The 25155-nt window shown below is 45.8% G+C and overlaps 1 protein-coding gene across 1 annotated transcript in view; it reads right to left on the bottom strand.

The window, feature by feature from the left end:
• LOC130153711 (heat shock factor protein 5-like) overlaps positions 1-12384 on the bottom strand; it is a 28281-nt gene extending 15897 nt beyond the window's left edge. Inside the window, exons 1-4 of the mRNA XM_056348956.1 lie at positions 12173-12384; positions 10819-11492; positions 7708-8082; positions 4368-4465 (exon numbers count right to left, since the gene is read on the bottom strand). Coding sequence (XP_056204931.1) covers positions 4368-4465; positions 7708-8082; positions 10819-11492; positions 12173-12384 — 1359 coding nt within the window. The remainder of the gene's footprint in view (positions 1-4367; positions 4466-7707; positions 8083-10818; positions 11493-12172) is intronic.
• Positions 12385-25155: the final 12771 nt, after the last annotated feature.

The raw sequence follows: 25155 nt of genomic DNA, 5'->3' as shown, positions 1-25155 counted from the left end.
CCCCCCAGGAACGCCCCAGTCCCAGGATGAGTGGGAGTTCAAATACCGGTGAAAGCAAATACTGCAAAACTGCCCTGCCTGTCACAGCCTCACATCTGGACTCTCCGGTCATGACAATGTCCCACAGAGGCACAACCCAAAGTCTGCATCGATCTGCATAAAAACCCGACAGAATTTCAGGTCAGAAACACTTCTTGTAGAACCTACAGAGACTGCCTTTGCCATCACAGATCACGTCTGAACACTACTAAAATTTTTCACTGTAATGACATCACAGGACGACAGGACACAATCAGCAATCCAGTGATGATTTTTTTAGTAGCATTCCTATATATCGAATAACCTTTAAAACAGAATGAAGACAATGAAAGAGTTTTTCCAAAGCAGCAAGTCCTACCCAAGTGAAATGATAGATGACATTTTAACAGCCAGTGTCTGTACTGCTACTTCTTCTGGAGGTGACTCAGTCAAAGGACACTAGAAGGGTCATTTCTTCTGACAAATACAAGTCATACAATGATGTTGAACAGAAACTCAGGTCTATTTAAAATACAGCCTTCTTTTGGAAGAGATCCAGTATGAAGGAGTAGTCCTTAGTGCCTGACTATCCTTAGACCTTTTAGCTGAGGTCATGGTTAATGAAAAGCTACTTCCAGAGACGAGTAAATTAGAGAACAGGAAGCTACAGGATCACCTACTAGGAAAGCCATATCAGATCAAATGCCAGTGAAGGACTTGGTCTCTCCCTGATGGAGATACCACAAAGAGATGAGATCCTGTCTCCTGGGTGTGTGAAGGCAAGTCCTAGTGTGGATTCGTGTAGATGTGCCAGTTTGCAGATAGCCACAAACTGTGGAGGGTGGGGGGAAACGGAGGGGGAAATAAAACCTGGAATTTGAGAAATTTAGGTTTAGTTAAGCAAAATCTTTTCATTAAAGGCTAAGCCACCTTTATGTTTTTATGAGATAGGTTCAAACATTATTCCTCTCATTTGATTTTTTTTTCAGTTCTATTTTTTTAAAATGTTAATAAGGTGTTTCATTTCTGTTGCATTGCTTGTTTAGTGTCATAAGTAGTCAGGATTCTAAGTAAGATCTGGATTACCAAACCATCCAGGAATAAGATCATCCCTGCCAAAAACCAACCAACCAACCAACCCACCCATACTGAAGCTTTTTCTGCCTCTTCTTAGGGGACCTCAGCTTGAAGCTGTTATAGCACATATTGTCCTCTTGGATGCACTACAGGATCTCGTGTGTATTTCCAACAGGAGAAAGGGGCCACACAAAGCTACAATTTAAATCCTTTTAGTTCACCTGGAGAAGGATGGGGGGAGGCAGCAATGAAACAAGGAAAACCGATAAAAGATTGAGAAGTCAGGGCCTGAAAGACTAATAGCTTGCTGGTCATTCAAGCTCAAGAGGAAAAATGGTCTAACTTAGCAGAAGTGGTGAAAGAGAAGACGGGCATTTCACTTACAAGATTAGCGTAGCGTGTGCAGGAATTAAAGCACAACCACACCTTTTCAGGGACCGCTAGGACTACACAAATCTGGCTTGAGTGCTTGGGCAATCGGAATTAGTTCAGACTTGATTTCTTTTTGAAATAACATGGCTGATTATCATTCCTTATTACAAATAAAAGCAAACTACTTAGGACTGCTTTTAAGGTCAGAAAGTTGTTCTTTTTTCTTGCACGTTTATTTCTTCCATTTCCCGTTACCTCTTGCTTCAGTTCCACAAGGAAATACCGACAGCTTAATAACCATGGTAATAGCAATAATCAAACGGCAGGGCTGCTATTAAAAAAAAAACAAAACGAGGTGGGGGCAGGGAAAAAAAAAAAAAAAAAAAAATCGCTGAAATCCCATATGTAGCCTCAGTTCACATCTATGATAAAGCAGCGGGGAAGTATTGAGCTAATGGTTGTGAGCTGCCAGCACTGCTGTTGCAGAAGATAGCAGGAGGTCTCTCAAAAGACTCATTCCTACCCAAGGATACTGATTCATCACACTAATCCAAACCCCACTTAAGAGAACCCAAATGAAAAAATGGGTAAGAAGTTGTACCTGAGCTCCCTGTTTTGTAACCAGCCGTGATGAGAGTGTAATACAAACCTCTGAAACCCCGATTTCAGAAACCTGGTGAGATACACCATCATCAGCCACCATGTCTGGGTATAACCACCTATGTCCCCTTGCCATTCCATGCAGTAATTCTCTGTAGCTTTTCCTGGAGAGCAAACTGCAGCCAACCAACCAGTTAGTTACCGGCCTGGTCTGCCCATGTTCCAGGCAGGGTCACCTAACACTTTCAGCAGCTCAGGTGCGTACTGTACAAGCCCAGCAGCTGGCCCCCAAGACCCAGAAACTCCACCTGTCTTAAATCTCTCCTAAACTTAAAAGTGATGCTCTCTGCAAGACCCAGTAAGAACAGCACAAGGTTAGGCTTCCTTGTCCAAGAGTGCCCGCTTTTCCTTCTGAGACCACAAAGCACCGTCTGGATCCAACAGAAACGGGGCTGGTAACCAGCTTGCTGACTACTAGTGTGCCGATACGGTTCGCTGTCTTCGGGACTGGTCCAGCAGTTTCATATAGGCTTTGCCACTCCTACCTAGCAGCACACAGCGTGACCAAACAGCCTAAAACGCCCCGCAAACCACACTTCAACAGCATCGCACTGAATTCCTGCAACTGGTAGAAGGTATCGAGTGGAACGATAGGAAATATACCATGCAATAGTTCTATTTTTTGTGAAGAACAATAAAAATGCTTAGTCAGCCAGGGCTGATAAATTTTACCGCTTTTGAGGATTTGTGCAAGTGGTTACTGATGGATGATCAGTACACCAGCCGGGCAGGATGCTCAGTACTGCAGCTTGCCACATCCCCCAGCAGAAGTTTGGGGAAGTATATGCCCCAGAACACACAAAAGGCAAACTGATTATTCCCCACAGCTCAGCAAGAACCGCAGGCAAACTGCTGTCTTCTGTACCACCTGCACAGCCTGTCACCACGTTCCAGGAGAAATGACCTAGGCTATGCTAAGACTCGGAAATCTCAAGAAGTCCCGTTGATCCACGCGGTACGATAGCTGTGTTACCCTGCTCAGAGACAGCCGGTTACTGACCTGGTGGAACTGATACAGGGCACTGCTTGCCTTTGGCCTTCTGTCTGCCCAGATGCTCGGCAGCTTTTTGCTGGGGGTTTCCAGGAAACAAAGCAACCACTAGCAAGTGGCCGAAAGCTCTTCTGACTCCACATGCCGCCCATGGACTTGCTTCTCCAAACAACTGATTTTTACTAGACCCTTTGGACACTGTATATTATCCTTCAATCTAGCCACAACACCACCTCTGACAACTCCTTTGAAATGATTTACTATCCCATGGATCTCGGCCTTCCGAGATAAGCTATTTAATTGTGACTGCCCATCGCTCAGATGGATCCTCATGTCCTGGATGAAAAAAGCAGCTCACAATGGAAGTGAGAGGACAAAGATGCACTGTGCGAAAAATAAATACTACAATATCGACGGCATGACTGGCTGTTGGCTATTTATAGCCTTACACTAACGTGTTACCCTGGCCATAACCTGCCCATCTTGGATAAGCTTATTTTTTAAAAGAAGTCACGAATAAAAGAGAAAGGTTGATATTTGCAAGACAGGAAACTGGATGATCAAGCTTGGGTAGGTCAACCCTTTTTCAACACGCATAAGCATAACTTGCTTCGCTTGTCCTCTGTGAGGGGGAAAAAAGTATATGCGTTATGCTGTAATAGAAAAGGAAGCTCTTGCATTTTTACTTCAGATCTTCTGATATCTGATAAGCCAGGCCCTCCAAATAAGGCGCAGTTTCCACTAAAATTACATAAAGCATTTACAAGAAGTACTGGAGTTATCTTTAATAAGAGATCTCCGAGGTGGGGCCCATTCCACAAAGTCACCTTAGTTTTCCTCGTTCATCAAATCAAACTCAGGACTGCAGGAAGCTGTCCGGGACAAAGAAGTGGAGCTGCTTCTCAGTATTTTCATAATATTAAAGAATCTCTTTTTGTCCAGGCAAGAACATTCTTCAAATACAAATGCAGGCTCATTAACTAAAAGCGATTCTGGTGAAGTCAAGCAAAAACACTCCACTGATGAGGACACCCACTATGCTGCTACCCTGAAACCTAACCTGAATTACAAAACTACCCGTTTAACATTCAGTGGTTCTTTGAAATAGGTATTTGTAAACCACATCACTTTCACTTCATCAAGCAGATCAGTTTTCAAATTTATATCCTTAATTTCACAAGTGTATAAACCTGCAGTTCATTCATACAGTCTCCTTCTCTTTCACCTCCTTTCAGTAGGCTACGCTCACCTGGAGAAAGCTGTCGTGGGTGCACGCTGAAGCAGTAGGACCAGCACAGCCAGCCAGAGGATCTGTGTGGGCTGCTGCTGAACAACTCTGCGGTGTGGCTGCAAGAATTCAAACACAGCTATCAGACTGCCGGAACTTGTGTCTGGTGTGCAGTTCTATTGCTTACTTTGATTAAACATTTCAATAATCACACAGTAAACGACATTCCAGAAATTTATTGTTACCTCCCAAGTCATTTTAAGACCAATTTCTTAACCTTAAAAATATTTAAGATATGTATAGATGTATTAAAAATATATATTGTAAAATTGGTAACACACACACATACATGCAGAAACCTCATAATCAGAGTCTTTTGTGTCTTAGTATCACCTCTCTGATTTGGCTGCTTGAGTTTCTTGTCACAATACACCACAGAAAGCGTATTCACATAGCTGAGCCTAGGTGTTCATACACACTTGTGACCATGTGAATTTTAAGACTTACAAAGAAAATGAATTATCTTAACCAAGAGTGTATCATTCCGAAGAATATCATGACTACTCCTAAACTACCACTCACCAGAAAGGTCTTCATAGGTAAATGAACCCTACAGCCACAGATGCATTCAAAAGGCGCGACTGGACTTGCACTGTCAGGTGGCACCAATAACTAATATTTCTCACATGCTCTCCATGACTGATTTTTCATTATTAGACACTCTCGGATAATAAAGCTTCAACGCATTTCTTTGACGCGATTCTACTACTGTCAAAGGTTTTGCAGATAGTTGAAAGTAAACAGAACTAAATCCTTAAACTAATTATGGTCTAAGGCTAGTGGGGAAAAAAAGACTTAGATGAGCGTATTTTATGTTACTGACTTTTCAATAAGAATCATAATGAAAAACCAGGGAAATCTTTTTGTCACGGAAGTTAACAAACAAGTTTGAATACACACAAAAAGAAATCTTTTGACAAAGTTCTACTTTGATTTCATTTAATGGGACTTCAAAAGTGAAATGAAGAGAGTCAAGAATAAGATTGAACATACATTCTTTAGTTCTCTCACTTACTAAATACATATCTTAAGGTTAACTATCACTTTCCAAACAAACTAATCTTGCTGCTGTGCTTTCATGATGAAGGAAACCAGACTTTTTCATGTGGACATTTGAAGAAACACGCTTTCAGCATTCTGTATGTTATAATATATAGAAGAAAGGATAGCGGAGAGATTAAGAGATACACAGGCACAGAAGTAAAACCGCTGAGACAGTCCTAGAGTGACAGTGAAAATTAAAAGATTTATCATACTCCAGTGAAATGTCACTTACACTCTCAGAAACGCTAATTAATTCACTGGAGGTTTCAAACGCCTCAGATTCCCTAAGTTTCTGTATTTTAGTTTTGATTACACCTTGCAAAATTTGGTATGTTTTCACTGCGTTCTCACACCCACCTCCCACCCCAGAAGGTTCTACCTGAGCAACATAGCCAAGTTATCCTTTAAACTTAAAGCAACGAGCGTCATCCAGTGAGAGAGATCTCCATATTCATGTCTAAATCTACGCTGGTCTCCCTCAGCTCCCCTACAGGCAGTACTTCAAAACAGGCACTTCCAGGACACCAGTAATCTTACCCCAAGACAAACTCTAAACCGAGCTACGTGAAATCGCACCCGAGACGCCCCTTTCCTTCCCTTGACTACGGGAGAGGGCTGGGGCCTTAGCTGAGACAGAGACAACTACAATTCATCATGATGAGTTTCAGCCTATGCTCTGTAACCAATAGAAACGCAAAGCGGGGACCACCTCCCACCTCCCACCTTAATTAAGCAAGTATTCTGGATGAGGCTTGGAGCTACCTGGTCTAATAGAAGGTGTCCCTGCCCATGGCAGGGGGGTGGGAACTTGCTGATCTTTAAGGTCCCTTCCAACCCAAACCATTCTATGACTCTCAGGACACCTGCTCCTGGGAGAAGACTTGATAGTTAGCAGCTGGTAAGGCAGGCTCCACACTCTGGCCACCACAGAAATCTTTGCATAAGGAGCACAAGGCAAGGAGCACGTGGCAGAAGTTGCCTGTCTCTTAAACATTTAAGTGTGTCTACAAGAAATGCCCAGCTCCTCAGAACCCTTCCTTGACAAAAATGACGTTACAGAAACTGTTGATTATTGTCCGAAATGTTCTCAGCAGAGGTCTCAGAAGACATGCACAAAAGATGTAATGATTTCACTGTGTAGGATTTCTAAACAGGGATAGATAGCTGTCTTTGTGAAGGTGCGGCTGCCAAAGGAGGAGCAGGCAGAAGGAAAGAATAACAACTGAGCTTTAGTTTGTTCAAGGAAAGAGTCACTGTTCTGAATTTCAGAAGTTTTAGGGAAACTAAAAAAAAACACCACAAACCCACAACAAATACACCACCACTCCCCAGAAAATACCCTATCATGTGATTTTTCCCATTCAAGGTAAGGGCAAGGAAAAGAACAGTAATTTGCTTCAACTCCTCTTCTGAAGAATAAAAACACTTCAGTGAGACCGATTTACTTTGCAATTGAGTGATTAAGTGAGACTGACAATTGTGGCAGAAATAATTTAGAAAAAAGAAAGGAGCCAAGACTTTTGTACTTTCTAGTTTTCAGTGCATAAAAAAATACAACATAAAGAAGCTAAGCAAGAAAAAAAATGTAGATACAAAAATAGTATGAGCAGAATGAAATATTCTACACCAGGAGTCCTCAAACTACGGCCCACGGGCCGGATATGGCCCCCCAGGGTCCTCAATCCAGCCCCCCCTATTTACAGAACACCCACACCACCCCCACCCGCGCCGGGGGTTGGAGGGGGAAACCAAGCAGACGCAGATGACTTCCTGCCATCTAATCCGCGTGCCGGCCCCCTGTTTATAAAGTTTGAGGACCCCTGTTCTGCACAATACTTTTGACTGATCTTTGAGTTTAAAACCTTAACCTGGAAAAACATGAGACCAAGGCCTAGGATACTACTTCTTAACAAGGTCTCAGTGCTTTAATATCATTGTCCAAGTTTTGCTTAATTAAAAAAACAAAAATGAAAGTTAGCCTCACACCGACTAGTATTGGACAAATATTCTTCTCCTCGCCCTTTCACCTCAACAGAAAGGCTATCCAGAAAATCACCAGGGGACACACAAAATCTGGAGGAAGGGCACGAATACCAAACAGAAACTCCTTTTGCTTTAGGTCCATCTTCCTTTTAGACTTGACACTTTCTAATTCTCACTTGAGATATACACATGGCGGAGTATTGTAGAAAAATATTGGAAAGTCTCACTTTAAAATCTATTTTTGAAAAGAAAATGCAGAAATTTTTTTTCATACCTGTTGGATAGCAGGCTTGTGAGTACGGCACTGAAGATGCAGAGCTGCTGCAATTTGCAATGGATGCGGCAACGCTTTGAGTCCCTTGCTGAAGTGGCGGAAGAGAAGCCACAGGCTGGAGGGTGTACGTGGCTCCCGTTGGAAGTGTCTGGAGTACAGGAAAGGCAGCCCCTTTATCTGGAAAAGCTGGGGAAGCCCCTTGCCCTGGCAGCAACCCAAGTGGTCCCTGCTGGATCCAAGTGGAAGGGACTGGAGTCGGATCTAATCTTTGTGCTGGTAAAGTGCTGGGGGCTTGGCACGAGGTTGCCATGTAGGAGTAAGGAGGGAAAACACCTTGACCGTAAAGTTGATGAAACTGTCCTACAGTCAGCAGTCCTGCAGTGGGTACAAAATAAAGCGAAACAAGTGTTAAGGAAAGGAGTTTTCACAGGCAAAGAAAGGCAATATGAGGAGCCAAGGCTCTACAACATGATTTGGGAAGACTACCTTTGCTCCAGCGTACTTAATCCAGAAAGGAGACTGTACTCTTAGACCCGAGCATGCACTAACTGCTGTGTGGCACACGAGTGAAGCGCCAACCCAGAGGTGTCTGCGTAGCATTCAATCTCCTTAAACTGGCAGTAACGAGTTACCCATATTTAGAAATGTGCTATAAATCAAAATGTGTAGTAACTTACTAAACCAAACAAAAGCAATTTTGAAAGTACGGTGTGTTAAATCAGACAATACATTCTAAAAAAGGGACATCATAAAGCAAGATTTGACCAAACTCCACTACTGACAGCTCACAAACGGCTAAGGGAAGGGCAACGTCAAAATCCTCCAATGGACTTTGCAAGTACTTTATGACAAGTCATTTATTTGGTCAAGAAAAAAATTTCAAAGCCAATTTTTTCTCAGCTCAACTAGTTCAGTGCAGACTAAAATATCCCAGTCTTTGCCATTTTGTTATTTCTTAGACAGTCCTTTTATTCTTCTCTATTATTTTATAGTTTCCTCTCTCAGACAGTTACTGTTTCATGAAATGGTATTTGCTTTTATACCATGACAGCTCAATTTCTGTTTTGGTGACTTTGTGGAAACACTGACAGTAACACCGCAAACGCCTGTGCTCATTGATTTCTGCAAGAACTACTGCATTTGTGACTCCCCTGCAGGATTGCATTTAGCCATGAGAATTACAAGTTTCAGGATGGTTCACGTCAATAGGGTTTATCTAGAAGCCAGGCTTTCTCAGACCTGTAGTTTCCAATTCTCACCCAAAAGGACTTTTTTTAAAAATAGCCTCACATTTACCTCTTGCACTCCTCTGATGAAATCAGTAACATACAGTCATTATTCTGCAAGTTCACATTTAACCATTAAGAATCACTAAACAAATACCAGCTGACCCTGAAGATTTGCTAAGACTTAATGTATAGGACCGTTTATTTCCTGTTCAGTACTTTCACCATTTATAAACAGAGAAGGAACAGGGGTATGAAAATTCTTTTGTTTATATTTTACCTTTGGATAGGGACATGAAGATTATCTAGTTCTAACACGTAAACAAGACACCACGGGATGCCAAGTTACCAACCTCCAGTTGCTGTCCAGGAATTGTTCCTGAATGTTTAACAGAGCGTTACACCCTGCAAGACACTGGGAACAGACGTGCCCCTAAACAGTCAGTACAGAGCGCACAGTGCATTGTCAGCCTGTCAGAACTTGACTGCATAGAAACCCCAATGTTTTCCTTGTTCTGTCTTTCTAGAAAATGAGACTCCTAGAGCAAAAACTCTGAAACTGCAGCCATAAAAACAGAGGACAAAAAATGAAAGTCATCTCTTTCTCATAATTTCCTTTACCAATGGTCTGCATTACATCAGACAAACCACGTCACTGAAGTCTGCAATGACTCATCTTCGCCTTAACAAGGTTAACATCAAATCATTAGTTTAAATGTTTCCTAGCCTCCCTACTGAAATAAGTTCCATCCCTTCTCAGATGCTTCATTTTGTCTTCTTGGTATTGCACGTGCAGTTCCACACACATCACGGAAAACACCACTTGAATTAGATGACAGTTCCTACCCTGACACAGTAACTAAGAGTATGGGGATACCCTACTCTGCTCTAAAGGCCAGCCGGTGCTGCAGACAGCAGTACCGTCAACTGCTTCTCCCCTTCTCCTGGTCGCACAGTCCTGCCGCTCCTCCTACACCGCGCCTTACAGCTCTGCACCCATGGGGTGCATCACTCGGGTCCAAGAGCCAGCCAGGCTATTAAAGTCTTCTCCGATCACTGCGCTGAACCAACACGTTGCTGTATCAGCTGCAAGGAAGATGACAGTTAACACGCCACCAAGGGAATGGGAAGCCGGAGTGCTCTTCTGGCAGCAGCCCAAGAGCACTGCAAAGCAAGATATTCACATCTTCCTTACACAGCACCAACTACAAAGCTTTAGGGCCGATACAAAATTTGTGGAATAATCCTGAGGGCTCACACTTGTCTTGGGAAAACTCAGATCCTCTCAAAGAGGGTTAGAAAGAAAGAAAACACGTTCTAGGGCTTTTCAGCAGTATTATTTTCTAATTAGCTCTCACCTACTCATTCAATCAGTTTTAAAAACTACGTAGCTTGTGAATTCTTTTTCAGGAGACAACTGACAAAAATCTTACTACCAGGTCTCGTCTCCTTTGCACAAAACTAACAGGATGCTCTAGTTATCACTTCACACGACTCACTGCTTCACACACATGTAATGACAGCATATTAAGCATCCCTACTGATGGGCATCCTTACTGACGGGCAAGAAGCAGCAACGTTCATCTGGTAGAGCTGTGCCAGCTCCACAGAGATCGAGCAAGGGTGTTCTTAGTGTAGCACGCAATGGAGACTGTACTGTAGTCTACAGGCAGCCTGAAATACATGTGAACCATGCTACTCATGCTTACTGGCAGCAGATCTACCTGCATAAACAACAACAGCTTCCCTACACCAGCTGAACTGAGATGCCACCGGCAAGGACAGGTAACCCTTCTCCCTCAGGAGAGCGTTGATTTTCAAATCCCATGCCACCCAGCGCTTCTCAAAAACCCACCAAGGCCCCACATGGCCCACTCTGACTCACCAGGCCTGCTGAGCGTCGAGGGCGGAGGCAGCGGCTGCCCGTTCAGTGGCGTGCCAGGCAAGCGCTGGAAGCGGTTGGGTGGGCGGCTGGTCACATCCAGGCCCGCTGCCATCTTCGCCTTGCTGCCCTTCGTCAGGCGCTTCAGGTGGACGAGGAGGTCGGGGCGGTCGCGGCGAAAGTGGGGGCTGCGGAAGCGATGCAGGGGCCCGGTGCAGTTGCCACCGTTGCCTTGTCCACCCTCTGGGCCCGGCCCAGGCCCGGGCCCCACCACACTGCTCCCCGGCAACATCCCCACCTTGCGGAAGCCATAGAGACTGAGCTGCCGGATGAAGCTGCTGAAGTTCTTGGTCTTGAAGAAACCGGCGGCTGCCGCTGCCCCACGGCCACCCGGCTGCGCGGCGACGGCCGGCCCGGCGCCCAGCAGCTCGCACTCACAGAGCGGCTGGTTGATGACCAGCCCCTGGCCGGAGGCACCCCAGCGAACGGAGCGGCAGCGCGGGCTGTTGACCAGCCGCCACAGCCTGGCGGGGAAGGTGTCGGCACCGACGGGGACGGGCTGCTGCGACGCGTCCGTGTCGGTAGGTGGCACCAACCGCCGCGCGCTCAACCGCCGCCCGCGCGGCCTCCGCTTCCGTGCCCCGCCTGCGAGGCGCTGCCCGCCGCGCGCGGCCCCCGGCCCTCAGCCCCGCCGCGGCGCTGGTCCGCGCAGCGCCCCGGTCCCTCGGCACGGCACGGCCGCAGCCCGGCCCCCCCTCAGCCCGGCCCCCCCCCTCAGCCCCCCCTCAGCCCCGCCATCCCCTCAGCTCCCCCTCAGCCCCGCCATCCCCTCAGCCCCCCCTCAGCCCCGCCATCCCCTCAGCCCCCCCTCAGCCCCGCCATCCCCTCAGCTCCCCCTCAGCCCCGCCATCCCCCCCAGCTCCCCCTCAGCCCCGCCATCCCCCTCAGCCCCCCCTCAGCCCCGCCATCCCCCTCAGCTCCCCCTCAGCCCCGCCATCCCCCTCAGCTCCCCCTCAGCCCCGCCATCCCCCTCAGCTCCCCCTCAGCCCCGCCATCCCCCCCAGCTCCCCCTCAGCCCCGCCATCCCCCTCAGCTCCCCCTCTGCCCCGCCCCCCCCCAGCTCCCCCTCAGCCCCGCCATCCCCCTCAAGCTCCCCCTCAGCCCCGCCATCCCCCTCAAGCTCCCCCTCAGCCCCGCCATCCCCCTCAGCTCCCCATGTCCCCTCAGCCGGGCCATGTCCCTCAGCCCCGCCATCCCCCTCCGCCCCGCCATCCCCCTCCGCCCCGCCGGTCCCCTCGGCCACCCCCTCCGCCCCGCCGGTCCCCTCACCCCGCCGGCCCCTCAGCTCCGCTGCCACCAGCATCTGCCGTAGCTTCCGTGAGCGACCGGGCGGCTGAGGCCCGGGGCCGAAAGCTGCCGCTCGGGGCGGCCCCGCTGCCAGCCCACAGCCGTCCCGGGGGCAGCCTGGACGTCCTTGAACCACGGCGCGGGTGGGCGCCGGGCCGTGGAAAGCGGCTGCAGGCGGGGCAGAGCGGGGAACACGCGCTCCGCGACCCCGCACCCCGCCATGGCTGCCCGGCGCCCCGGGACCGCGCGCGGGAAAGGGGGCGGGGCCGCAGGGCCACGTGACACAACATCGAATCCCAGGGAGGGGCGGGGCGGGGCGGGGGCGGGTTCTGCTGAGCAGCCGGACCTGCCCGGGCGCCGCGGCTGCCGCGGGGTGCGGGCGGCGGGGACGGAGAGGGGCGCGGGCGGCGGGGGCTCGGGAGCTGCTCCATGTGCCGGGGGCACCCCGGGCTGGTGCGTACCCCTCCGGGAGGAATGCAGCCGGCAGAGCAAAAGTGTCGGCTTAAAAACCACTGGCAGTTCACAAAAGGAAAAGCGAATTTATAAGGAGTGCAGAGGAACACGGAACAAATCGGGAATTGTGTCACATTTGCCCCAAAACCCCCCAGACCTGTGCAGTTCTGATCCCCACGCCAGAACAGATCAAGTGGAGTTAAAATGGGGCAGAGAAAATCAGCAGCGAGGGTAAGAACTAGCTTCAGCGGAAGGAAATACTGAAGAAGGAATCTTCAGAGGGGCAGTTATATAAAAATATAGGTAGTAAAGTTGTAGTTAGTGTAAAGGAGGCAAGCACGACTCATGGAGGATTTCAAACAGGAGAAATCAAATCAGGTACTTAATCACAGGGAAACCGGGGAACTAATTGCCACAGGATGTTTTGGGTACCACAATGTTACTTGGCTAAGGGAGGGTGTGGGGGGGTGCGTGTGTGTGAAGAAAAGAGAGAGGAAAAAAGAACAAGATTAGCTACATTCACAAAGACTAGAACTCTTAAAGCGGCACCTTTGTCACTGCGAGTGCTTGCACTGTGCGCTGGCACAGCTCTGAGGCGGTGCCTGAGCTGCACTGGTGCAGATCTGCCCTCTTCTCAGCCTTGTGCTGTCAGCTGTGACTGCAGGCAGACTGCAGGAACCAGCAGAACCATCCTTACCGCTGCAGAACAGGAATCTGCTATGAACCAACAGGCAAAGAAGAGCAGGGAGCCAGGGAAGGAAGAGTGCGGTGATCTCTCTCTCTGCTTGCATCTTGCCCACAGGTCACCAGCAGTGGCAGAAGAAAACGACATTCCTCTGTCTTGGCTGCCCTCAAAGCAAGACAGTAGTGAGAAGACTGAGCACCTGTGTGTTTTGTGACCTCAAAATACATTATCTTGGAGTTGTCGTAAGATTTCTTAGCAAGAAGGTACAAAACCAAACCTCTTCTTTAACTAAAGTCGTCCTTATTGCTTTGGTTTACAGCACAGCCCCTAACCACCAAGGCAAGTAAAAGCGCAGTAAGTTCCAGAAAGGGAACAAAATTGAATAAACTGATGGGAAACTGTTCCTATTTTTAAACTGAAAGCAAAATCCCTCTGCTCTTCTGCATAGCTGAAGTGAGGAAAATGATGTTTGGGTGGGGTTGCTTAACAGAGTTTCACACTTCAAATTAAACCAGAAGCAGAAATTTTGTCAATGTTGTCATCAAAGCTGAAATCCAGCACCACAGAAGGATGCTGCTTTACCCAAGGAATTAATGGTCTACGATTCTAGTAAGCTCATGCTGTCATCTTCCCAAGACGCTTTGCAATTTTTTTCCCCTCGGTAATAACTTATTAAGAATTATGTTGCTCAGTGTAAACAGCTAAAACTTAAGTAAAGCAAATCTGAAAAATCCAGAAAAATGTCCATTTCACAATAAATTCTTCTTGGCATTCCTGAGGTTGTCTTTTGCATTACTTCAGTGAAATGAATTTGGGTTTCTCTCTCCTTGTGCAGCAAGAGTGCCAGAAGACCATGACTACCTGATGGTGGGACAGGTGAGGTTTTTAGTGTATCATCCGTAACTCAGGGCAGAGCCAGCAATACGTAGTCCATAACTGAAATGCAGAGCATGATTCCCTAAAACTAACACAAAGAAACAGCGGTCCCTTTCGTACCACTGGCCATTCTTGACTTCAGCCACAAGAGTGGATTCATTTGCCACTTCTTGGTCAGTGGGTTAAATTTGGTCCTGAGGACTTTAAATTGTTACTTAAATCGTCAAAGATTGTTATTAGCCAAAGGTGATGGGAGCTGCAAGAACAAATAGCTTATTACTAATTTGTATCATTGACATATGAACCCAGTGCTTTCCTTCTTTTTCACCCATGTGAACTCAAATTGCTGTTAGCCCGCACGCCCCTATTTGCCATGTACCATGGCAGTTACTCTCTGGTGTGTGCCTCTCTCACAGCTGTGCCTTTCTCTGCAGCTAGCTTTCTTTCTCCTTCCCTGCTGCGGGACACCAGAGATCTGTCCATTGTACAGACGAGAAGGTGGGCCTTTGCCAGAAATTCATAATCCTCTTCTGCCAGTACTTAACCTCCATTCCAACCTTTTGTAATAACCTCCTAGTTTTCTACATTTCTCTTGCTTATACATATATATAGTACAAAAAAACCCTACCAACTTAACGATGTAAATTATACATTTTGCAAACTGATTCGGCAGAGCTGAACAAAAATGTTATTGTTAGCTTGTCTGCTGTATGTCAGGGCAAGGACTCTATGTCAGTGGGAAGAAAAATCCTTTGTGACCAAAATGTAAACCAAAGACCTATCTTCCACAAAGTTCAGAACTCTGTGGCTATCCAACTGCACAGCAGTTCTGTCATCAGAGCAGCTTACCTAAACTCACCACCTGTTAAAGGGGGATGATGAACTTCTTGCTTCCTTTAATTGCACCCTCTATAAAACCGGTTTCATTTCACTCCCTGCTGTTCCCTGGTGTGGGGTCAGCAGGATGCAGACAGCACCCTTCTGTGCTGTGAATTGGGGTCTGATGGGTGAGCAGTCTGCGGGTGTGGGGGTGGGGACAGGAAGGGTACTGAGGTGACACCCCCCAAGCCCAGGGCACACTCGCTCCAAGGACAGGCAGCCCCCCTAATTCAGCATTTGAGAACCAGAAGATGCTGGTGAGGGCTCCCAGCATAGGGCTCCATTGTCTGTGGAGGAAAGAGGGTTGATGACTTTGATGTTTATCAAGACGAGTGCTCTATAAATTCATGCTCCCAAAAATTCATGCACTACTACCATGATTTTGGGGTGCAGAGCGCAGGAATTTAGTTGGTGGTCCTAATCCACCAAGCTAATGCAGCTTCATAAAGAGACTATCTGTCAGCTGAGCTACGGTAGCAACGGGTGTGCTCTGGTCAGCCTGAGTTGCAAAGCAGTTTGGCTAGATAAGCATCTTCTGATACAAAAAGTTTTAAGGGTAGGACAAGCCTTACATGGCTGTCTCTTGTAATTATCCATTCACACAGATCATCTTTTTTGAAATAATTTGGAAAAATTTTGAAGTGTTCCCAAGATGTAGGACAAGTGGCTGGATCGTAAGAGCATAGATATTTCAGATCCAGGTGGGTAAGTATCTGAACTACCTCAGGCAAGATAAACCCAAAGTTTTGTTCCTCACAAATCAATCACAGAAATGAAAAATTACCGTTATTGTAATATGACTATATGTAAAATGGCAAACAAAATATGACAATAGGGAAGTCAGTGGCTTTGTTACATGCTCATATAATCTGGTCCTTAAAAGCTATCTCCTGGCTACATCATTGTTGCAGTGAAATTCATTGCTCTCTTTACACATCTTTGAAACTCTCATGTATCAATGGCTATGAGATCAGAGTATGATCATCTTCAAGGAAGAGTTGGTAGCTCACTCTTCGCCAAGGTTGTAGAATGACCAAATCAGGACTTCTACATACATATTGTCAGGAATTTTGTCTGATTTTGTATTTCGGGGGCTGGGGGGTCGTGGTTGGTTTGGTGGTTGGTTTTTTTAAAGAGGTCATCCCTAGAGGATTCTTAGCTCTTCCTAAAGTTAATTTCCTCTGAAATCAATCCAAGTTAAGGCGTTCACCATCACGCAGAATGTGTTCTTAATTTCCTGTATTCAGTTAATGCTGTGATCATGCTCAGGAAGGTCCTCCACTGAAGTCAGGGCAGGTACAACAAAATGAGAATTCTGGATTTGGCTTCATTGTCCAAATTCACAGTGTCTGGGAGATGAATAAGCCAGGCTGATACTTACAATGATGCATAGCCATTCTCAGACAGTTTAGCATGATACGTTATTCCAAAAATCTTTTAAACATGCCAGCATTTGGACATTCATAAGGTTTTTAACGAAGAACTCTCCCAATGCATTTAAAACCATTTTAAGCCTTGTATCACTAACAAGACCGGAAGAATTAAGTTGCTGTGACTTTGCATTAGTGGCCATGACAGCATACATTCAGTTCTGACATTTACCGTTATTCCCATGACACCCATAAATATTGCAGACAGCTAGCTGGCTGATCACACATTGCTTGGCTTAGCTGCTTCTATAATTTAGGGGGGATTAAGTTAGCATTTGAAAAATAGAAATTTTTTTACATTTCATATTTATTACTTTGCAATTTTCAAAAGGAAAATCACCCCACACACACCATGTTCTGATCCATCCAGTGAAAAGTTCCTCAAGGACCAATAATTCCTATTGTTGTTAGTCAGTTCTCTAATATTACAGATTAATGTGGAATATCTTTTTCTGACTCCTGTTTGTGGCCTTGCCCATGTGATTTCCTTCACAATATTTTGGGATGTGTCATTTAATCATTCAAGGTCATCACAGATATTTTGCCTCCTGCAGCGGTGAATCCCACAGTTTACTTACACATGTTAAATATATTTCCCAATAACTGTAAAACACGCTGCATCTTTCCTTTTCTTTCTCTCCATTGACACTGCTAAATATTACAGTAAAAGGACCTCTAAAGCTTATTTTTCCTGCTACCATTTCAGCTAGTCCCTTTGTCTTAAAATCTTTGCTTTAGCAAATAATTTCAAATACAACAGTAGCATTGAAGAATATAAAGATGTCATATGTTTGATTTTCCTCTGCTCATTTAAAAAATACGTTATCTGTATTGTTAACTTCTGGTGGAGGCTGGGCAGAAATCGATATTGCTATTTATGTTTGCTCCTATGGAGAGGTTCTGCCTACTTAGAGCACAGTAATTGTGCTCAGTAATTGAAGTATGGGATTATTTTAGGCTAATGTGTGTTTACTTACTCCAAGTTAAATTTCATCACTGCTACTTCTATTTCCCTCTGAAATATTTCTTAATCCTCCGTAATTTTTCACCATCTCTGCTGAAGCACTCTTCTCCAACAGTATTACTGACTGCCCTGTTTCTGTCTTCTTCCTTCCGCACATCAAATGTCTGGGACTTTTTGGTTTTGTATTAGAAATTTAATTTGTATCTAATGCAGATTTGGACCATTATATAGATACTGAGCCAGACTCGTGTGGCTTTTGTGATGAGCAGTCTTGTTTCGCCAACCTGCAGGTTCTAGGAGTTGACAAGCATATTAATAGGGGCTTGACTGCTGGTTTTCCAGAAGGCTTTTGGCAAGGTCCTTCACCAAAGGCTCTTAAGGAAATTCAGACATTATAAGGAGGAAGGCAGTTGCATGGTTAAATAACTGGGTAAAAGACAGGGAACAGAAGATAAGGGTAAACGTTCAGTAAATGGTCAGAAGGCTGTTTTTCGCCTTCACGAGCAACTTAGGAGTAGGTATCAATGACAGATGAGGTATCGATCTTTACAAATAATATGAAGTTATTCAGGATGGAGCAACTGTCAAGGACTGCAGAAGCTGCTAACAAAACTGAGAAACTGTTTAGATGTATTTTGCACCCAGTTGTGGATAACTGGCTAGCTGAAAAGGGTCACATAGACATAGTCCAGCTGGCTGGACAAAAATGCGCATCGCTCTCAGCTTATCTGAAGTAAAGCAAAATACACTGTCTTTGGCTGTCCTTGTTACACAGTAACAGGAAGATTTTGGTGGGAAAAGAATGTTGCAGGTGGGAACAGATAACTGCAGAAGAGAAACAAGGGGCGGGCTTGGTATTTAGGCAACTAACCAATAATGAGCTTAACTTTTGTAATATATATGAGCTAATTATAACAAGGCATAAAAGGTGACTGTAAGGGACAATAAACGAAGTCTGCTGATCACTCATATTGAGCGACTGTGTCTTCCCTCCGTCGCAACACCCAGTTATTAAATGTGTTGCTTTATTTGCCTCATCTCATAAAGACAGAGTGGGAAAAAGCTCATAGGAGAACAGCAAAGATCAGGGGTATGGAGTATCTTCCATGTGAAGGAAGACTGTGCAGACCAGGACTCTTCAGCCCAGAAAAGCTCCAATATGTGACAGAGGCATATAAAAGCATAAATAGCCAGAGAAGTTTATTGTTTATTTTCTTTCCCTGTGGGACAATTAGGGTTCAGCCAATGAAGCTCGCAGGAGGCAAGTTCACACCGAACAAAACCGGGTGAATCTTTATACAATATGTAGTTAAACTGGTGGAAAGCCTTGCTGTAGGATGCTATGAATGATGGCCATTTACACGATCTCAAGAGGACACTGTGTAAAAGCCTGGACAGGAAATTCTGTTGAGCTAATAAATGCAAAGATTTTCCTGAATCCCTCTGGAGAGGTCCATAAGCTGCACATTCTTGGCAAGAGTGCATACCAGGAGGTGTCACTGGAGGCTTTGCATCCCCAGGCACCTGCTGGTGGCCACGACTGGCAACAGGACACAGGGTTAGACACCGTGCAGCCATTTCTTATGGTCTGCTCCCCTCAGGACACTTGGAACAGCTTCTCTTCTTAAGCGACAGCAGATGTTGTGCCTAACTGATGATATCCCAGTCAGCAAAGTTACAAAAAGACCCGTCAGCTGTATATTGAGGCCAAGAAAGTTCAGGCTGAGACACAGGTTTTAAACACGTAAGGTCATTTCTGTTTGGAAGCCTTAGTCCAGCCGCAGCACGCTCCTGCTCACTGAAAGCTTTGGAAGCAACTAAGATTTCCCTGTGGCTGCTGAGCTCAGCAGAACGGGAACGGTTTGCTCCTGCGGACTGTCCTTTCTTTTGCTAGCTGCATGCTTCCCAAATCCCTCCCTGCTAATGAGGGCCACAGAGAGGCCACCAGGACCCTTCTAGTTGTGAAGGAGAAGTTGAGTAATTGCTAGCTGCATGTGCCCCTCTCTCCGTACCCTTCCCAGCAGGTGCGCTGGCTCTTCCCTTGCTACGCAGCCCCTCCTCGCTTCCCCAGTTGCTGCATTGCTGCCCCTACCAGATCTTGGGAGCTCTCCTGATGTTGTAAACTGAAGGAGGGTGGCTATCCTCATTTCCCACTCTTACTATTAATCCTACTCCTCTGTCCTTGTCGAGATACTATTTCCACCTTCGCCCTGCTGATCTCCCACCTTCCAGGGCCGATGTCGCCCATGCAGCCGCCCCTGCCAGGCACCACTGCCTGCACCTGCCTGTGGCTCCTGCTGCTCTCCGCAGACCTCACCTTGCCCCCTGCGGAACAGTGGGGCTTGCTGGGCTTCTTTGCCTCTTTGCTCTGTTTTCTTCTGCCTGAGCTCTAACCGTGGAATTGTTCCTTGCTTTGTGCTTAAGGTTAAGAAGCTGAACTAGTTCCCCAGGTGTTCCTTATTGAAAATGTCCCAAACCCAAAAGTAGTTAAGTATTTATATGCCCCTTGTTACTCCTGAAAGCGAAAGGAAAACACACTTTCCCTACCATTGTCCCTGTTTGACATTTGCCATAGCAAAATTTACAGAGGAGTTTGGTGTATGGCCCATTTGTGCATCATATTTTTAATTTGGAAACACAAGAAACCCAAAGCCTCATTGCCATGAAAAAGTAATGCTCAAATCTGTAAGAATATAAACTATACTTTATAAAACAAGCTCTGCTTTTCTCTCACAGCTCCCATCTCAGGTTGCTTTCACTTGGTCCTTAGTGATAAAATGGCACCATAAACTTGTTTTATGTCCTGCTCTGTAGTAAAGCACAGTGTAGTAGGTGGCAGACACAAGAAATTTATATTCTTAGTCACTTCACTGTGAAAGGTATTGATCACAAATGAGCGGTAGCCTCAACATGTCAAATTTATAAACAGCAGAGAAAATGGAGACGGACCAAAGTAAAGGTATGAAGAAAAGTTCAGTCTTTACCAGCCCCTGATGACTGATGGTGTGATTTGCCTCTGAGTGGTGGAAGGGAGTCAGAGAGGGTCTTAGACTTTCTCTTGTGCTATCCTCCTGCAGATGGCTGGGCTCGGGGCTGGTGGGTGTGCACGTGTTCTTCGCAGAACTCTGCAAGGGAATGCTGAGATGTGGTGCTAGAAGACATGAAGCTCGGTGCACGGCAAATGCTGTGTCTGCAGCTCACTGCTTGCAAGTCCCGATGCAGACGGAAGTGGAAGGGTGAATGATGCACCTGATACTGCAACTGTGACTAGCTGTGGCTTTGGAAAGAGCAGAAAACTAGTCATGCAGTAAGTGTGCCTGAAGCTTTGATCTCCCTATAAAATTATCACTTTTCTCCACTATTGAAATAGACGTACCACATATGCATTAAGCCAAATGGAAGAGAGCATTAGTTTTTGGACTGTCACTGTCTTTAAGCACCAGCAAGAAAAGAGGAGTTTGTTTTCCTGCTTCAGATACTACAGATTCTGTGGGACGTTGACATTTTCTTACAAGCCGTCTGTGAACTTACTCAAGAGAAGGGCAAGCTAATGAGGCAAACATTGTTTGCCTTAAGTGTCTGTTTCTCCTGTGTGTCCGGGGGCTGTGACACAGTCCTGCAGACTAAAATGCAACCCCCAACAAACACTAACGATAAAAAAGGAAAGCAAACAGAAAAATACCTTACCGTCTCAGAGATTTGCTTTTCCTTGCTCTTTCTTCTTACTTCCTTGGTGTTTTCCACATGAAATCCCGTGGCTTGACTGTCACATCACGGGCAAACAAGCAGGGCCGGTCTTTCGCGTTCCTGCACTCAGCATGGTCCCCAAAGCTATTTTGATGAGAGTTGTGGGTGGGCGAGAGGGGTGGGCTGAGCTTGGGTGGCCGCTCTGGCTTCCAGATGAAGCTGGATCTCCCTGGTACAAGAGGCAGTCGGCGGCTGCAGAGCCTGGACAACTGACAGACCACCCTAAGCCCCTAACCAGAGAGCTCCAGCCATGGGAGGGATAATAACAGACACCCAGTTGCCTCCCTCTGGAAAACTAAAGGAAGAGGAAAGGCTAGCGCAAAGTTTCTGGAGGTCATAATCCAAGAGCTCTGGGGCATTCTGCGGTCAGTGGGAAGAATTAGTGGCTGCAGAAAAAAAGGATCAATGCAGAGGTCAAGAGTAATGTGGAGAGCTACACACACGGAGGGGAGAGGAGGGAGGGCAGACAGCCTGGAACGTGCCTGGGTCGCAGATGAGCATGAACCAGGTTTTGGTTCGGCCTTGTGGACATCAAGAAAATGATGTGTCCCTGTTGTATCCTGCACAGCGTGTTGTCGGTTTTGTGCGTTGCCTGTGCTGCACCTCTCTGGCCCTGGCTGAGTTAGTGCACAGGCAGAGACCCCCTCTCCTGTCTGGCACGCCACATCCAGCACAGCCCGGACACAGCCTGCCTGCTTCTGGTTCTGCAGAAGCTCGTCTCTTGCCTGTGTGAGACCCTCTTGGGAAAGCTGGCCACCAGAAAAGGCCGTTTCCTAACCTGGAGAAGAAGCTGATAGAGCAGGGCCCTGCAGGTAACTTCAGTCAGCTTTGCATAGTCCTACTCAGCTTCTCCTCCAGCCCAGGATGAGGATGCACAGCAAGGTAAAGAGAGAGAACACAGAGCTCAGAACAGATAGGATGGGCTACCTATGTAGCTGTTTGTGCCTTAATGGCATTTGCCACCGTGCAGGTGGCTGGAGAACCCAGATAGTGTGTAAGGCACCTTCTGACCTTCTTTAGTGCTGTGCGTGTCAGCTCAGCCACATGCACACAGTCATGCTTGCAGAAGGGGCAGGTTGATATCCAACACAGAAGTACTGTGTAGTATCATTCTGTGCAAAGCCCAGGGTGTGCATGGATGAAATACTGGTATTTTGCCATTCTGGTATGTATCTTAGTGACATAGTTCTGCACAGTTGCAAACAGAATTATAAAACGGGTTTCTTTCTACCTTTTCCTTTTTTTTTTTTTTTTTTTTCCCCTAAAGGTGTGAAGAAAGAAGTACAAAAAGGTCAGGATGCTAACAGGCCTGTTGTCTCATCCCCTAAGAGATCAGCGGTAACAAGCACCAGGCTCCGTTCACCAGGTAATTATGAACCAAAACCCACTGCTCAGGGAAGATTTAAACTTGTTGACTTTGCATCTCTTGTCAACACACTAAACGGAGACCTGCTATTAAGTGAGGACTGATTGTGTCCAAGGTTCATTAAGCTGGCTCTGAGTACAGCAGGCTTTATCATACCAACGCATGAGCTGAACAGACTTTTGTTTTCTTTGTTACAACCGCGAAGTCATCTCTCCGTCAAAACAAAGAGTTGTTGCTATTACATCTTTAAGGTCACAGGAACATTTATGTTTATCATTACAATTTTCTTATCTAACAAGAGAACAGATAGGTATAGTGAAATAAAAGACACCTCAGATACCTGGAATGAGAGTATACTGTATATTGCCTGGGATCTACTCTTATTGTTTGCAGAGGCGCTGAATTTCCTGGGCTGTTTCTGTGCATGACTGGAAAAGGGGTTATCTATAGAAATAACCTTCGGAGTGCTATTGGGGCATTGTCAGCTTAGCCCTCAACATTGCGTACAAACACATGGTTTTAGCATTTCTGAAGAATACCTTTGCTTATTTACTAAAATGAAGGGATTTTCTTTCTATTTTTGTTTCCTAAGTGTACATCACCAGATGTATAAGGTACCTAAAGGCTTTTCTAAGGCTGGCCTTTGGCTGATAACGCTTCTGAAATGCGTGGGCATGGTCCCAATGATTTCTTTGTGCTTGCAGTTTATCTCCTGTTCTGTTGCCTCATTTTTTAGACTCTACTTAAATACTTCAAATGTCATCTCTACAGCTATATGACGCTTGAGTTGTTATTATTATGGGGGGCAGAACCCCATGTTTCTTCATTTGATGGTAAAGTAAAAAAAATGTAGAACAGCTCTTTGGCTTCTAGAACATTCATCAAGAGTCTCTTCATGTTTACTAAACTCAAACTCTTCTTCCTCCTTCACACCCAAGAAAATCCAGAAAATGGGAGGTTAAATTTAATCTTCCCAGGCACCGATAGGATTCAGAATTCTCCTCACGAAGCTACTAGGGTAAAAACATGAACTTACTGCTGTCTTCTGAATCATACAATTTTTAGGCTGTTTTGCAACTGGTGAGATCACCAAGAGAGATCCAAAGAAAAATTTGTTGTGCAGAGTGCCTGACCAGCAGCTCACCAGCATTTATAACGGTGGGACTCCAGTTTAAGCACCAGAACTGATTGTGGTGGTAGCAGCATGTTACAGAACAGCTGATTTGCTTCCACTAGAACTGGAAAGCAAAATGAAACATAGGCATGTTTGTACTGCGTATTTCTGTTGTCCTAAGGAGGCCTGCATTTCCACAGGTCACTTAATGGTTTTCAAGGCTGAAATTTTTGGCATATCCAATTCGTAAGTCCTCAAATGTTGCTTCATTGTCATGACAGGTTGAGTAAGTGCCCTCTCTCCCACTGCACAGACTGATTTAGGATTTCTTAAGCTTGGTTGTCTGAGATTATGGCAACCTAAAATTGTTTATCACTGTAAGGATCAAATAGGAAGGTAAACCTCATCTTTATTTTTGAGAGTAGCCTTTAGCATTCTATGAAATGACAACAGCAATAACAGAAATAACAAGCAGACAATGTTTTCACCTATTTAACAATTCCAAAAAACAATCAAAGCAGCCATTAAACAGGACAAGGCGTGAGTGTAGCTGGGGCTAAGGGGCAGCCCTTACTCATGGACTGTGTTAATTGTGAGTATATACTTGTCATGTCCCCTAGTTCAAACAAAAGTAGATAAAAAAGACCTGGGAGTTTTGAAGTGGATCAAAGGGGTTCGGTGATTATTTCAGCATACACGAGGTCTCCCCCCTGGTCCCACCATCAGCAAAAAGGACATTCAGGATCAGGGCCAGCATCATTAATACATACCCTGTTTTGTGCAGAGCAACAGAAGGGAGACACGAAAGGCAGAGTAAGCTTAGTAAGCTGCTTTTCAGACCCAAATGAACTGAGAAGTTCAGATTCATCCCTGAGGAGAATAGCACAATTTCATTTGCAAGGACAGCTTATAACACTGACGAGGACAACACAGAGATGTGTGCTTCAAGTGTTCCAGTGAACAGGAAAGCTAGAAAGATATAAGACAAAGCAACCTGATGGGTTTCTGTTTTCATTAAAACTGGACTGATTTCAAGAGCTTCCCTTTACACTTCTGCCTATGCCTTTTGTTGTAACATCACCATGCTGCCTCAACAACCCAAGATTTTTACACTAGAAAGACAGATATTTGTGGCCGTTGCTCCTATGAATCTCTTATTTTGTGATAATACCTACTGCCTACTGCCCAGCTAAGAGCCCCTTTACATGAATGGAAGAATCTGTAAGTAAATAGCATTCCTGAACAAAAAGGCATACAGGCTTTAACTGACATGAAAATGGATAGAGGGCAATAGCTGTGCTGGTTGAACTCTCTTAATGACAGAAAGTCCTCTCTCTCTCATCCCGTATTGTAGTATTTAGGACTTGCAACATCGTAAAGTTAGTTTTGACATGTTGGGAAACCTGGTATTCCTCCTTACAAATGCCAGTCATGGGCACAAATTGTGTCAAAGGCTGTTTTGCACTCGTGGCTCTCTGC

This window comes from Falco biarmicus, chromosome 8 (assembly GCF_023638135.1).
Source record: "Falco biarmicus isolate bFalBia1 chromosome 8, bFalBia1.pri, whole genome shotgun sequence".
Taxonomy (NCBI): domain Eukaryota; kingdom Metazoa; phylum Chordata; class Aves; order Falconiformes; family Falconidae; genus Falco; species Falco biarmicus.
The sequence above is the reverse complement of the archived record's forward strand: the minus strand, read 5'-3'. Positions and strand labels throughout refer to the sequence as shown.